Raw genomic sequence first — 16,188 nt, forward strand, 5'->3', positions numbered from 1 at the left:
CTTACAGTTCCTGAATCAAGTAATCCCGGTAAGGGTCCCATACACTGGAACCATACTCAAGTTGAGGTCTCACCAGAGACAGAAATGCTCTCTCCTTTACATCCTTACTACAACCCCTAAATACCCTCATAACCATATGCAGAGATCTGTACCCTTTATTTACAATCATATTTATGTAATTACCCCAATGAAGATTTTTCCTTATATTTATACCTAGGTATTTACAATGATCCCCAAAGGGAACTTTCACCCCATCAACGCAGTAATTAAAACTGAGAGGACTTTACCTATTTGTATAACTCACAACCTGACTTTTTATCCCCATTTATCATCATACCATTGCCTACTGTCCATCTCCCAACATTATCGAGATCATTTTGCAGTTGCTCACAATCTTGCAACTTATTTATTACTCTGTACAGAATAACATCATCTGCGAAAAGCCTTATCTCTGATTCCACTTCTTTACACATATCATTGATATATATGAGAAAACATAAAGGTCCAATAATACTGCCTTGAGGAATTCCCCTCTTAATTTTTACAGGGACAGATAAAGCTTCACCTACTCTAATTCTCTGAGTTCTATTTTCTAGAAACAGAGCCACCCATTCAGTCACTCTTTTGTCAAGTCCAATTGCACTCATTTTTGCCAGTAGTTTCCCATGATCTACCCTCTCAAATGCCTTAGATAAGTCAATCGCAATACAGTCCAACTGATTTCCTTAATCCAGGATATCTGCTATATCTTGCTGGAATCCTACAATTTGGGCTTCAGTGGAATAACCTTTCCTAAACCCAAACTGCCTTCTATCAAACCAATTATTAATTTTGCAAACATGTCTTATATAATCAGAAAGAATGCTTTCCCAAAGCTTACATACAATGCATGTCAAACTGACTGGCCTGTAATTTTCAGCTTTATGCCTATCACCCTTTCCTTTATATACAGGGGCTACTATAGCAACTCTCCATTCATTTGGTAAAGTTCCTTCATGCAAACAAAAATCAAACAAGTACTTCAGATATGGTACTATATCCCAACCCATTGTCTTTAGTATATCCCCCGAAACCTTATCAATTCCAGCCGCTTTTCTACTTTTCTACTTTTGTATCTTACTGTAAATGTCATTGCTGTCCTAGGTAAATTTGAATACTTCTTTAGTATTAGTCACCTCCTCTATCTGAACATTATCCTTGTAACCAACAATCTTTACATACTGCTGACTGAATACTTCTGCCTTTTGAAGATCCTCGCATACACACTCCCCTTGTTCATTAGTGATTCCTGGAATGTCCTTCTTGGAACCTGTTTCTGACTTAAAGTACCTATACATACTCTTCCATTTTTCACTAAAATTAGTGTGGCCACCAATTATCCTTGCCATGATGTTATCCTTGGCCGACTTATTTGCTATATTCAATTTCCTAGTAAGTTCCTTCAATTTCTCCTTACTTCCACAGCCATTTCTAACTCTATTTCTTTCCAACCTGCACCTCCTACTTAGTCTCTTTACTTCCCTGTTATAATATAGTGGATCTTTACCATTCCTTACCACCTTTAAAGGTACAAACCTATTTTCACATTCCTCAACAATTGCTTAAAAACCATCCCAGAGTCTGTTTACATTTTTATTTACCTTTTTCCACCGATTATAGTTGCTTATTAAAACTCCCTCATGCCTGTTTTATCAGCCATATGGTACTGCCTAACAGTCTTAATTTTAATCTCTTCCTTTCTTTCACATTTATTTTTAATTACCACAAAAACAGCTTCGTGATCACTAATACCATCTATTACTTCGGTTTCTCTATAGAGCTCATCTGGTTTTACCAGCACCACATCCAGAATATTCTTCCCTCTAGTTGGTTCCATCACTTTCTGAATCAGATGCCCTTCCCATATTAATTTACTGTATTTGCCATTTGTTGGTCATGTTTCCTGTCGTTCGCATTACCTTCCGAATTGACATTTGTTAAATTGAGATCACCCGCTACGATCACGTTCCTTTCCCTATCATTTCCCACATAGCTGATTATCTTATCAAATAATTCTGAATCAGCATCTGCGCTACCCTTTCCCCGTCTGTACACTCCAAGGACATCTAGTTGCCTATTATCTTTAGAAATGAGCCTTACCCCTAGAATTTCGTGTTTGTCGTCTTTAACTTTTTCGTAGCTTACAAATTCTTCTTTCACCTAGCATTTCCGGGTTATTACCAAATTCTTCCAACCCTGAATTCTTGGACTCATTAATCATTTGTTTCGTTCTGTTTCTTTCATCTACGTACAATTCCCTGTCTTTATCAGTCTTTGTTTGGAGCCAATTCTGATACACCTTTTTACGTTTATAAGCTGTTCACGCTTACCATTCCACCAAGATGTTTGATTTTCCCCATCTTTACATACAGTTGTTCATAGGCATTCATTTGCTGTTTCTACAACAGCATCCCTGTATGCCACCCATTCTCTTTTTTATGCTGAAAAACATTTTACTGTCCATTGCTGGGAACTTTTCACTAATCGTACACATGTACATCTAATTTTTTCAGTCTGGAAATTTTCTACACTTATCCGTCTACAGACAGATTTCACTTTCTCTATCCTAGGTCTAGAGATGCTTAGTTCACTACATGTCACATAATTGTCTGTATCATCAAACAATTCCCGCAATACCCTCATATTCCTGACAGATTTCCTGAGTTCAAAGTCGGTTATGATATAGTCTATAATGGATCTGGTGACCCTACTCTCTCATGTGTAGCGGTGAATAGCTTTATGCTTGAAGAATGTATTTGTAACTGATAATCGCACGCTAGCACAGAAGTCCAGCAAACACTTTCCATTCCTATTAGCTTCCATATCTTCTCCACATTTACCAATTGCCCTTTCATGTCCTTCACTTCTGTTTCCAACTCTCACGTCAAAATCGCCCATTAGCACTATCCGATACTTGCCATTGATCCTGACCACGATGTCACATACTGCTTCATAAAACTTGTCAACTTCATTCTCATATGCAGCCTTTCATGGTGAGTACACAGAGACAACTCTCATCCTAATTCCCCCAACTGCCAAAAACTTATTCTTTCCCCAAAATCTTGGAGCACATTTTTGTCAGTAATGCGAAACTGTGTCACTCCCTTCTTCTTGGTCAATTTCAGTTTGATCCGCATTTTCATGTATAGCATAATGTGGTCACTACCGCAGTCTGCTCGAGGATATGTTTTGCAATCCAGTACAGAAGTCCGCCATCGTTGCCTCACCAAAATGAAATCAATCTGATTTCGAACCCTGTCGCCAGGAGAAATCGATGTGAATTGACGCCGTGGGTGATGTTGGAAGAGAGTATTGCAGATAGACAGGTTATTGCCAACACAGAACTCCAGTAGACGCTCACCACGCTCATGTCTCACACCTAGACCGTGCCTTCCAACCACATGTCTCAAATGATTGTCTTCAATAGTCTCACCTATCTTCGCATTAAAATCACCCTGAATGACTAATATTTCCTTCTGAGGAATCTTTCTGATGGTGTGTTTCAGCAACTCGCAGAATTCATCGACTTCTTCATCCAGTGCAATTGCAGTAGGAGCATAAATCTGAATGACGTTGATCCTACACGGAGAAGCATTCATCTTAATGGAGATTATTCTGTCAGAGACAGGCTCTTATCTCACGACAGCACTGGGTAGTATTTTAGGAATCACTACAGCGATACAATTCCGACTCAGATCCTCACTTCCAGAAAAATACTTAGTGTTATTTGAGTGAGTGACAAAGTGGCCACAACCTTTCCAATGTGTCTCGCTGAGTCCAAGTATGTCCAATCATGTAGGCTCGTTGCTCTTTCAACGATAACCAGTTTTCATGTCTGTAAGAGACCTCGTACATTCCAGGTTGCAATCTTTCTAACTACGTGCAAGGTTGGTTTGGATTGATTTGCACGTTCAGATGCTCCTCTCAACCATGTCTCCTCGGAAATCCGACTGGAAGACTTACTCCGAACACTGATTTATGATTGAGTAAAGCCATGAGGTTGTCTTGGGAAAATTAACAGTGGTGGTTTCCCATTGCTTTCCACTGACCCCAATTCCAGTCGGCTCACCGACCCAGCTTCCCGCTGGGGTTGGTACGCAACGTTCCACTGGGTTGCTCGGCTTAAGAGGGGCACCACGTGTAGGTAAGAAATGGAGAATTGAAGTGAGAGAGGCTAAGAGAACTCTCTTGTTGAGTTCTTATAGTCGCATCACATCTCCATTTAGTCAGAGTCTCAAGGTGGTCGCAGAGACTCTCCCTAGGTCAGTTTACAGGAACCGTTGTTATCATATATACATTTTAACATTCTTTAGTTAGTCGCCTCCTCTATCTGGACATTATCCTTGTAACCAACAATCTTTACATACTGCTGACTGAATACTTCTGGCTTTTGAATATCCTCGCATACACACTCCCCTTGTTCATTAATTATTCCTGGAATATCCTTCTTGGAACCTGTCTCTGCCTTAAAGTACCTATACATACTCTTCCATTTTTCACTAAAATTAGTGTGGCCACCAATTACCCTCGCCATGATGTTATCCTTAGCCGACTTTTTTGCTAGATTCAATTTCCTAGTAAGTTCCTTCAATTTCTCCTTACTTCCACAGCCATTTCTAACTCTATTTCTTTCCATTCTGCACTTCCTTCTTAGGCTCTTTATTTCTCTATTATATTAATGTGGGTCTTTACCATTCGTTACTGCCTTGAAAGGTACAAACCTATTTTCACATTCCTCAACAAATGCTCTAAAGCCATCCCAGAGTTTGTTTACATTTTTATTTACCACTTTCCACCGATCACAGTTACTTCCTCATGCCTGTTTATCAGTCATATGGTACTGCCTCATAGTCCTACTTTGAGACTTTCCTTTCTATCACATTTATTTATAACTACCACAAAATCAGCTTCGTGATCACTAATGCCATCTATTACTTAGGTTTCTCTATAGAGCTCATCTGCTTTTACCAGCACCAACTAATCTAACCCCATTACACTACAGCCCAGGAAGGCCTCGACCGAAGGCCCGCAGACTACGAGGTGTCGTGTGGTCAGCGCGACGAATCCTCTTGGCCGTTATTCTTGGCTTTCTAGACCGCGGCCGCTATCTGACCGTCAGATAGCTCCTCAATTCTAACCACGTAGGCTGAGTGGACCTCGAACCAGCCCTCAAATCCAGGAAAAATCCCTGACCTGGCCGGGAATTGAACCCGGGTCCTCCGGGTAAGAGGCAGGCACGCTACCCCTACACCACAGGTCCGGATTTGTACCAGCACCACGTCCAGAATATTCTTCTCTGTTGTTGGTTCCATCACTTTCTGAATCAGGTATCCTCAGCATATTAACTTATTTGCCATTTGTTGGTCATGCTTCCTGTCATTCGCATTACCTTCCCAATTGACATTCGGTAAATTGAGATTACCCGCTACAATCTCGTTCCTTTACATGTCGTTTCTCACATATCTTATCAAATAATTCCGAATCAGCATCAGCGATATCACTGCCCGGTCTGTACACTCCAAAGTAAGCAATTGTCTATTATCTTTCGAAATGAGTCTTACACCTAGAATTTCATGTTTGTCATCTTTAACTTTTATGTAGCTAACAAATTCTTCTTTCGCCAGAATGAATACTCCCTCTCAAATCATTCCTAAGCCATCTCTACAATACACACTCTAGTTCCGTGAGAACATTTCTGCATCCTTTATATCATTTCTCAGCCATGATTCAACTCCTATAGTGTGCGGTTCTCACCATCGGTTGAGTCGTGTGCGAAGTGTTCAGTGAATAATAGTGCACGCCCTACTCTTGTAGTATGGCTCTGTTCGATAGGAGAGGCGGAGGAATTAACCGCTCACCAGACATAGATTCTTCTAGTGACATAGATCAACGTCCACTAATGGTGAAAGTTGCAATCAAGTTCCCAGTGGAGAAAATCATTTTTCCAACTCTCATCCTGATCAGAACGTTGTTAACAATAAACTATTATATTATCCTGATCTTAGGGGTCCGTATAAGGTATACGTGGAATCAGACGATGACAAAGACATTGGCAATATACATCCAATGGTGTTGGGGAGGCCTTTTTTATTATAAAAATCGAATACCATGCATTCAACTTAACTTTAGCTCCGCTTATCATGCTCTTCTCCATCAATTCTTAAAATCTAAAAGTCTAAGAGCTTTCATACCAGAGTCCAGTATTTTTCGTATCGGATTAATTCGTGGGGTAAATAAGAATTTGACTGAGAAGGATATTGTCGAATATATACAATCCCCGGTCCCTGTTGTCAAGGGACAAAGGCTAAACAGAAGATTGGCAATTGAAGTTCAAATTGACTACATTCCTACCTGCACAGTAAAGATCACCTGAAAATGCCAAACGTTACCTGAATTTGTAGTCATTTTGCATGTCATGTTCGAAGTACAGAATTTTATCTTTCGCCCCATTATTTGTGGCAAATGTCAAAGGTATGAGCATACTGCCAAGAACTGTTGATCAAGAATCCTGCAATGTGGTTACTGTTCCATGAATCATGAAACGATCAAAAACTCTGTTGAATTAAGGAAATTCCTCCATTGTGGACTTAATCATAGTGTGGGTTCAGGTCGCTGTGAAGTTCACAAGCAACAAAATAGCTCTTAAATGCATTATGTGTTTTGACAATATATCTCTTCAACAAGCACAAGATAAATTACAGCCAAGGGAATATTCCCCTCTTCATGTCCCACTTCTCTTTCCTCCAATTCGTGAACCCGAGTCTACACACGAGACACTTCGTAAGCGCAAATTCACAGAAGTAATTCACAAAAAACATATGGCAGGCCCCGACTCCAGGTTTTGATAAGGCAGGGTATCACACTGTATTGTGGAACCCTGGTTTGGAGCACGTCACACGAGATTCGGCATCACAACCTATTTTGAAAAAGTGCAAATAGAATCATTAAATAATATAGATTCAAATTCATCAAATCATCAGACTCAGTCAGAACTCAATAAACTCCCTATCACAAAAATGAGTGCCCAAGCTGAAATCCTGAAATATTGTGAACAGTTAGCAGAGGTTTTTTGGGGAACAAACTCAATGGGTGCATTTACTTAAAATGCTTTTTTTATAAAGTTATCCCGTTTTTGTAGAGGAGGGTGCGAATAATGCAATGGAATTGCAGGAGTATTGCTGCAGAGAACATGAACTAATATCATTAATCCAAGAATATCACCCCAACACCACTTTATTGCAAGAATCGTGGCTGAAACCTGAGTCCAAATTGTATATACTAGGTGACAGTGCTGAACGTGTAGATGATAGTGGGTGTGGGGGCGTGCTTACTTTAATTAAAACTAATATAGCATATACAACAATAAACCTATATTATATCATTCCTAACACATACGGTACTCTTTAGTAGTGAGGATAAAAAATTTCATCATTGTAAACATATATTGTCCACTTGCAGTACAGAGAAATTTCGTTAAATAGAATCAGTATTTTGCTCAATTTTCATCCCAAGAAAGTATCTTTATAGCGGGTGATTTCAACGGACATCACATTGACTGGGGATGTGTCAATACAACTACAAAAGGTCGCAATATTTTAAAGGCAGTATCAGATAACAATATGTTTATTTTAAAGGATGGCTCACCTACGCATAGATCACCACCAGAACACCCTAATAGTGTGGAGATTTACTAATTTGTTCAAGGAATCTAGCACACAAATCAGTATGGTATAGGAATAAAGATACTCATGTCAGCGATCATTTTCCAACATTAATGGACATTGGTACACAAATTCCTTTGCAGAAAACATATTTATCAATTCAACGCCGAACTAGAAATCTGCTCGATTTGGATTCTGGACAATTCCAAGCCTATATTTTAAACAACACTAAATTTCAATCACATACCTCGTCAGCATACAATACTTCTTACAACAATATCCAAAACTATCCAGATATATAGCACCCTCTTCACTCTAGGATCTATAGGAAATCTCAAAGAAGCTTTAAAATTCAATGGTGGAATAACCAATACATGACAATGATGAGAAGACGCCGAATCCTGCTAAAAGATCTAAAAAATTTTACTCTTGACTATTATGTTCAATACAAAATGTACACTGCACACCTAAGACAATTTTTCTAGCACATACGACGAGAAGCTTGAAAATATTTCATCAACAACCTCAACAGACATACCGATACAAAAGACTTATGGGCTGCTATTAAAAACTAGCTCATTATAAGGAAAATCACAAAACAGAAAGCATCAACATATTCTATCACAACTTAATACCTGATTTTGTTATACAAAATTATATGCAGAATAATACAAAGCCTCTTTCTGATAAACTTGTCGCACTTTTACAACCTATTAATTACATGGAATTCTGTAATATTCTCAAAAATAACCCTCCTTCCACACCAGGCCCAGATTATATCAGCTATCAAATGATCACCCACCTCCCTTACCAAGCACACAAGATAATAATAGAACATTATAATCAAATACTAAAATCAACTATCATTCCTTCTGTATGGAATACATTTACTCTTGTACCAATACAGAAACATAAACTCTCTACCACAAATTTAATAGAGTATATATGAATCCGTTTAGCATATTGTTTCCGAAAAGTGTTCCTCAGTACTCTGTTAGAAAGACTTTTGTGGTACCTAACTTATTACAATGTATTGTCCAAATATCTATACGCTTTTATTAAAGGGAGGAACACAGCAGATCCCATAAATATTTTATTCACAGATCTGTTACTCGCAAAGCGTCGTAAACAAGGAACAATTGCTGCACTTATCGATAGCTGCAGTCGGTTAAGTGCGGCCAGTATCCATTAATCGGGATATAGTGGGTTCGAACCCCACTGTCGACAGCCCTGAAGATGGTTTTCCGTGGTTTGCTATTTTCACACCAATAAAAGCTGTACCTTAATTATGGCCACGACCACTTCCTTCCCTTTCCTAGGCCTTTCCTGTCCCATTGTCGCCATAAGACATATCTGTGTCGGTGCGACGTAATGCAAATAGAAAAATCGCAATGCAGATCTCTCATGCACCAAATGGCTTGCCTCAAGGCGATAATTTAAGCGGTCTATTATTTGCTTTACGCTTAAAAGAATTAGAAAACGTAGTGACACAAGACGCTAGAATATTAATTTATGAAAATGATACAGTAATTTACTCTTATAATGAATGTCTGGAAGAGGGTAGAAGTAATATGTCTAAAGCTTTAAATAATGCTGTGTCATGGTTAAACAATCACGGCTTGGAATTATGCCCTACCAAGAATGTGGCAGTGATTTTCACACACAAATGAAACTATAACAAAGAATCTTTCAGCATTAATAATATTACAGTTCTGATTGTAGGAGTTCACAAATATTTAGGCATATGTTGAGATAACAAACTCTCTTGGAGACCACATTTTGAACACCTAAAGATGAAAATGCACAAATTTACTAATATGTTAAAAATTATTATTCGGTGTAAATGGGGTGCTGAGCTAGTAACAGCTTTACTACTTTGTAGGCATACCATACGATCGGATTTAGATTACGGAGCCATTTATTTCAATATTGCATCATCAACTCTCATTCAAGAGCTCAATGTAACTCAATATAAAGCCCGCAGATTATGTATTGAGGCATTAAACTTTACGCCGACTAACGCGCTACTTGTATAAACGTGCGAAATGGCTCCAGGCTATCGAAGATTATATTTAGTTTCCAAATATTTACTTCTGAGTATAGCCCTATCCGGACATCCTCTACTACCTAAAATACAACTATTGGCGGGATATAGACAACGTACTCAACAACACTCACGAAACCCTGCACTCTTAGCAGCCTTTCAGCTGACAATGCAATTTAGAAATAGTATTCAACAAAGTCTTTCATTTCCACGTAATATTATGCCATATATCGTTATATATTACGAATCTAATATCATGGCGACCCAACACATTTCCTTTGACAACAGAAAGTGCAAATTTTCGATATGCTACCCCAGCAATTAAAATGAGAATTCACAATCTAAATCTCAATCTCATCATATATACCGATGGATCCAAACATAACGAAGGCACAGGTGCCGCATATTACATCCCGAAGTGTTACGTCTGTGAAAAATGTATCATAATCATCGATTTTCCGCTCCAGCAAGCCGAGTGCGGGTGTTTACGAGCCTCTTCCAGTTCGTCCTGCCCATCCACAGATAATGTTCTACCTTTTACTGCCAATTAACATCACGTTTGTCAAGGTATTTGAAAATGTGCTTTTCCCAATTATCACGAGGCCTCCCTCTGGGCCTCTTGCCAACAACATTCCTTTCATAGTATGCTCTTGGGGTCCTAATTGGAGTCATCCTTCTCATATGCCTATACCATCGTAATCTGCTTAATTCTAAGGTTTCCAACAGGCTCCTGTCCAATCCAAGGTGTTGCCGAATACTTTCATGCCTTATTTTGTCTCTCCTTGTCTTTTGCATACATGACCGAAGGAACTTCATTTCAGTGGCCTGTAGGCGACTTTGTGCAGATCTATTCAAGGTTGCTGCTTCCAGGCCGTCTGTTGGAATTGGTACAAGATATTTTTGTACATCACGCGCTTGAAAGATTGGGGAAATGAGTTATCCCAAAGTAATTGACGAACGGAGTGATATAATTTTGATGCAGCTTGTATTCCATTGACAATTTCCTGCTTTATGGTATTGTCAGAAGAAACGAATATCCCTAATTATTTGAAGTTATTGATAATGTCTACTTCTTCATTTTGCACTCGCAGGTGGACTGCTTCAGGATTTCGACTCATCACTAAACCAACGGTTTTAGTTCGGCTGATGATCATTCCCATTCTTTCAAATTCTTCTTGCCAAAGATCTAGTTTAGCTTGAACTTCTGTATCACTAATTTATCCTTCCTAAAATGCCTCAATATTCACTGCAGAGGATTTTGCTATAAGGCAGACTATTCTGCATAAAACACCAACCATATCCGAAAGGACATCATTTTCACAGATTCCTTAAGTGTACTTCACAACTTAATGGCACATAAATCGTACAAAAATTGGTATATACGCAATATATGATGGCTATTATTCAAATTAGAAATAATTGGCTGGGATATAACTCTAATATGGATAAAGGGACATTCCAACAACACTGATCAGAATGATAAATTGGCGAAAAATGCTGCATGCGGAAATGGTACCAATGCTTTCAATTGCCCTTCCATTCACGGATTACATCCCGTCAATTAAACTTACTATAAAACAAGAATGGCAACACAATTGGACACAATGGCGAAATTACAGGGAAATAATTACTATCAAATTCGACCGCTCATTCCACATTTTCCATGGTTTTATGAAACAAAATATTTATAAAGATATGTTACTACTATTTTCAGATTAAGATTTAATCATGCTCTTACCCCGGTTTATGAATTCAAATTTAAACTGTCGAGCTCACCCATGTGTTCATGCAATAATAGCATTGCAGACATCAACCATTTTTGCTCCCATTTCACGCTAGATCAAAAAAAGTTTTTACATCGACATCGTAAAAAGTATAAGTTCCAACAACTCTAGATAATCTTCTTAAATGCCCTATGCCGTCACTTGTCTCAGTTATTCAAGAATTTTTGGATAACTATAATATTAAAATATAATTCTTTTGCATAGACAGCATTCTCAACACTCTCTAATCACATCCTCCTCTACATGACCTATCAACTAATATTTCGTAATATAATAACGAAGCTAAGCTACATTTTGTAAATGTGCCAAACAATTCAAGAAATAGCGTGTGAAAATGAGATCTGTTTCCCTGAACATAAAGCGATAATAAGTGTAGTGACTGGGTAATGGCTATTAAGCAGTGCTCGAGAAATAAAAAAAAACAAGAAAGTGTTAGTCGTTTAGCAACCTGTTAAGTACAGAATGTATTGCGGGTTAGGGTAAGCCTTCGCCTGCAATTATTGGAGGTATCATTTAATGACTTGATTTTATGATTACTCAAACTTTATTGAACTTACAGACCTATCAATGTCTCATAATTCACCAACAGGTTATTGCGGAGAGAATAAAACATTAGTGAACGAAATTGGTCCGGTAGAACGGATGGACGGATTTACCAAACTGTTCTTAATAAGCTCTTTTAATGTATAGTCTTCTATGTTGTGTAAATTCAGTGCTGATTGTGAAAAATAAGACAAAACTGTGTACTTATTATGTTGTAATTTGTGTTGTCATGTGTTATGTAGGTGGATGATATTGCTATATTATAGGTATATCAATCTGGTTAATTTTAAGTGTATATTTCTTATGTTGTCCTTTTTGCTGTCATGTGTTATGAAGGTGGATGGTATTGGTATGCTACAGGAATATCGAGGTGGTTAGTTTTTAGAGTATAATTATATATTTTAATTCGCTGTGTGTCATTTCAGCCATTATATTCTCATACCTTTTCAGTTCAACAGGTCGTCAGGTTAGGTTAACAAGCGAGAATACCGTCAGCCTATAAAATACAATGGCACCTAATTAGTTTTTATTTACTTATTTATTGTGTTCCATAACACGGTATTAATTAAGTAAATGTAAATATATTGGGGAGTCCAGAAACGTGTAGATGACACTTGGGTGCTACAACAGTTTAGGTTTCAGAATCACAATAATAAAGGGGCTGCCTGGCCGAGGCGGTAAAGGCGTGCTCGGCTCGCCCGGAAGGACGTGGGTTCGAATCCCCGTCAGGAAGTCGTAAAATTTAAGAAATGAGACTTCCACTTCCGGAGGTGCATATGGCCCTGAGGTTCACTCAGCCTACACCAAAAATGAGTACCAGGTTAATTCCTGGGGGCAAAGGCGGCCGGGCGTAGAGCTAACCACTCTACCCCATCAAGTGCCGAGGTTACGGATAGTGGAAGCCTTTACCTTCCACCGCTCCAAGGGCCTTCATGGCCTGTACGGAGATGACTTTGACTTTGAATCACAATAATAATAATAATAATAATAATAATCGATTTATGAGAGTTACCCTGAGTAGTTCAGTTTTAAAAGCGAATGTTATGATTTTGAGTCCTAGTAAGGTTGCGATCACGTTGTGGAGGTAGTGTTTGATTGGTACCAGTGCAAATAATGTTGGGTGACTGTTAATAGTAAGAATAACTCAGTATTGTTCTCTTTATGAGGATCAAAGTATTTTTTAAATTCAAAATATTTTCAACTTCCTGTGATGGCTCACGTTACAGGCTGGCTCCTGGAGAGACTCCTTCCTCCACGCGAGTTCTCAGGATTGGAAATAACAATGTTTTTGGCTCGGAGAGTCATTCAGAAGCTCTGAAGATTGGGAACAACAACGTCTTCGGGTCGAAATGTAAGTCATTCACTTGGGTTACATGAATACTTCTTGCATAAAAACAACAGATAAGGAATCTGCCACCTGGGCGACTGCCCTAAATGCAGATTAGTGTAGTGACTGATTGATTGATTGATTGATTGATTGATTGATTGATTGATTGATTGATTGATTGATTGATTGATTGATTGATTGATTGATTGATTGATTGATTGATTGATTGATTGATTGATTGATTGATTGAATGCTCTTGCCACTCGAACAATTTTAGTAGGGTTATTTATTACTGAAAATAATGTCTTACAACATACGTTATAATTTAATTGAATTTCATCAGAGTCATTAGCTTGCATTTAATACCTAATACACAAACATACATCAGAAGATGACAAAGAAGCACTTCACCTCCCCCCTCCACTGAGAGGGTTATTGCCTACAGAATTCGCTCAACATACCACATAGCAACCACGACTGAAGGAAGGGACCTGGCTTCAGTCCAACCATAGTCGCTGGAGGTAACGAACAATTACCAGCTTGTTAATTGTTAATATATGTTTTTATATGCCTTTGCTGGCCAGATGTAGTGTTTACAGTGCACTATGTCTTCTGGTATGGGCTATATCAAACTTGTTACTTTCACTGACCTGTCTCACTCTCATACTTGGCTTTGACAATATGAAAGTGACTGAGGCATGCTAGTAATACCATTCCTTATGCAGCCAGTCCCTGCTATGAATGGTGTGAAAATATCGCTCATAGGGTCGGTTGGTGCATGCATTTCAGTGGGCCTGGCAGGCTGATATATAATAGCAACGGCTAGCTCGGCGAGGAAAGCAACGGGAAACTACCTCACTCCTCATTTCCCTAGTACGGTTCTTCAGTGACGCCTAAGCTATTTATGACAGCTGTTGGCGGAGCTGCAGAGGATCAAAGCAGCCTTCGGGATGAATACCCAACATACATACAAACATGTTGTTATAACATTTCATTAATTACCGGTATTACAATTATTTATACTTTATAACAATATTAATTTCATAAAAATAAAAGTACAGTTCGAGATAATCTGATGTTCTTTCAAAAACGAACACGTCATTGTATCTTTAATTGTTTCTTTTTCAGGTATAATCTGTTGTTATATGTTTTCTTTTTCGGGTATAATCTGCTGTTATATGTTTTCTTTTTCAGGTATAATCTGTTGTTATATGTTTTTTTTCAGGTATAATCTGTTGTTATATGTTTTCTTTTCAGGTATAATCTGTTGTTATATGTTTTCTTTTTCAGGTATAATCTGTTGTTATATGTTTTTTTTCAGGTATAATCTGTTTTTATATGTTTTCTTTTTCATGTATAATCTGTTGTTATATGTTTTCTTTTCAGGTATAATCTGTTGTTATATGTTTTCTTTTTCAGGTATAATCTGTTGTTATATGTTTTCTTTTTCAGGTATAATCTGTTGTTATATGTTTTCTTTTTCATGTATAATCTGTTGTTATATGTTTTCTTTTTCAGGCATTTTCTAAATTTTATTTAATCGTAAATTGTGTTTGAAAGACTGAAGAACGTGACATATTATTGATGAATGCCACAAAGAAGTGGCCCATAACGTTACTCCCGTCGTTACAGAAACTAGGTGGGAGTGTTTGCGTGCAGTCTGTCAGAAATTCTTGCATCCACAGAAGCAGCCATTTATCAATGTTTTTCCCACCAGTTTTCATATCAGAATACCATTTAGTATCGGTCTTCTATGTAAGCAGTTGTTTCGTGTTGCAGGCTTTGTTGGACGTGAAGTGCAGGTGACCGACAATAATGTTGTGAACGCAGGCTGCAGGTTGACGTGCCAACAGGTTGTTGGCCCGAACGCGGTAACATGTGGTTATCAGTGTGCCTAGAGGCAGACAATCCTCCTGTAAGTACAATGTTCAAAGTCTACTTCATGAGGAAATACTCAGTGCATTTAGTGTTTTCCTGCAAAATGCTGAGATGGTATTAATCGTCTGATGAGTGATTACTGGTAGCTGTGACAGGGGCTACTCTCTCTGAACAGAGTGATGCATTCTGTCACCTCACCGATGAGTGATTACTGGTAGCACAGACAGATACTCCTTGCTCTGAACAGAGTGACATTTTCTTTTACCTCAGCTACAATGGTACAGCCACATCTTCGCGGAACATTCTTCGCAATAGTATTGATGTTGGTCATGTGTGGTGAAAAACTGCCAGAGATCTGTTGCTTTTTGTTTTATTTCTTTGTTGTTTAGTGGAACTAAAGCTCTTTATTCAATGGAAATGCCTCCAGTGAAATCATGAAACTGCCCACCGTTTGAAGACTTTGACCAACATTGCCTTTCTCTTGTCTTCTTCTTCTTGATATCACCATCGCCTGCACTGATTTTCCTATCACACTTTTCAATTTTCTAATTCAGTGCATCAGATTATTCTTGTACTCCTTTGCTGTTCATTCCCCAGACCGCAATATCGTCTGCAAATAGTAATAACTTCATACGCTTCCTTTGTCTCCTTTACAATTAGTCCAGAACCATTAGAAACAAAGGCGGTGAGAGAACACTCTCCTGTCTTAGTCCAGTTTCATTTCTAAACCATTCAGTCTTTCCGATGCCGCAGACGCAGTTGCTGTACATTGCTTCCCAAACCTTCTCCTTTGAAACAGTATCATATGCCTTTGTTAGATCTAAGAATGTCATGACCAGATCTTTTCCCGGTAATTGTCTCATTGGTCCACTCTTCCACTTCTAACCCCCACTGTTTCTCTTGCAACCCCTC

The 16,188-nt window shown here is 38.4% G+C and overlaps 1 protein-coding gene across 1 annotated transcript in view; it reads left to right on the forward strand.

Moving 5' to 3' along the window:
* LOC136859669 (dynactin subunit 6) overlaps nucleotides 1-16,188 on the forward strand; it is a 59,309-nt gene that overhangs the window by 28,625 nt on the left and 14,496 nt on the right. The window contains exons 3-4 of the mRNA XM_067138710.2: nucleotides 13,298-13,422; nucleotides 15,178-15,313. Coding sequence (XP_066994811.2) covers nucleotides 13,298-13,422; nucleotides 15,178-15,296 — 244 coding nt within the window. The 3' untranslated portion in view covers nucleotides 15,297-15,313. The remainder of the gene's footprint in view (nucleotides 1-13,297; nucleotides 13,423-15,177; nucleotides 15,314-16,188) is intronic.

Source organism: Anabrus simplex, chromosome 1 (assembly GCF_040414725.1).
Source record: "Anabrus simplex isolate iqAnaSimp1 chromosome 1, ASM4041472v1, whole genome shotgun sequence".
Lineage (NCBI taxonomy): Eukaryota > Metazoa > Arthropoda > Insecta > Orthoptera > Tettigoniidae > Anabrus > Anabrus simplex.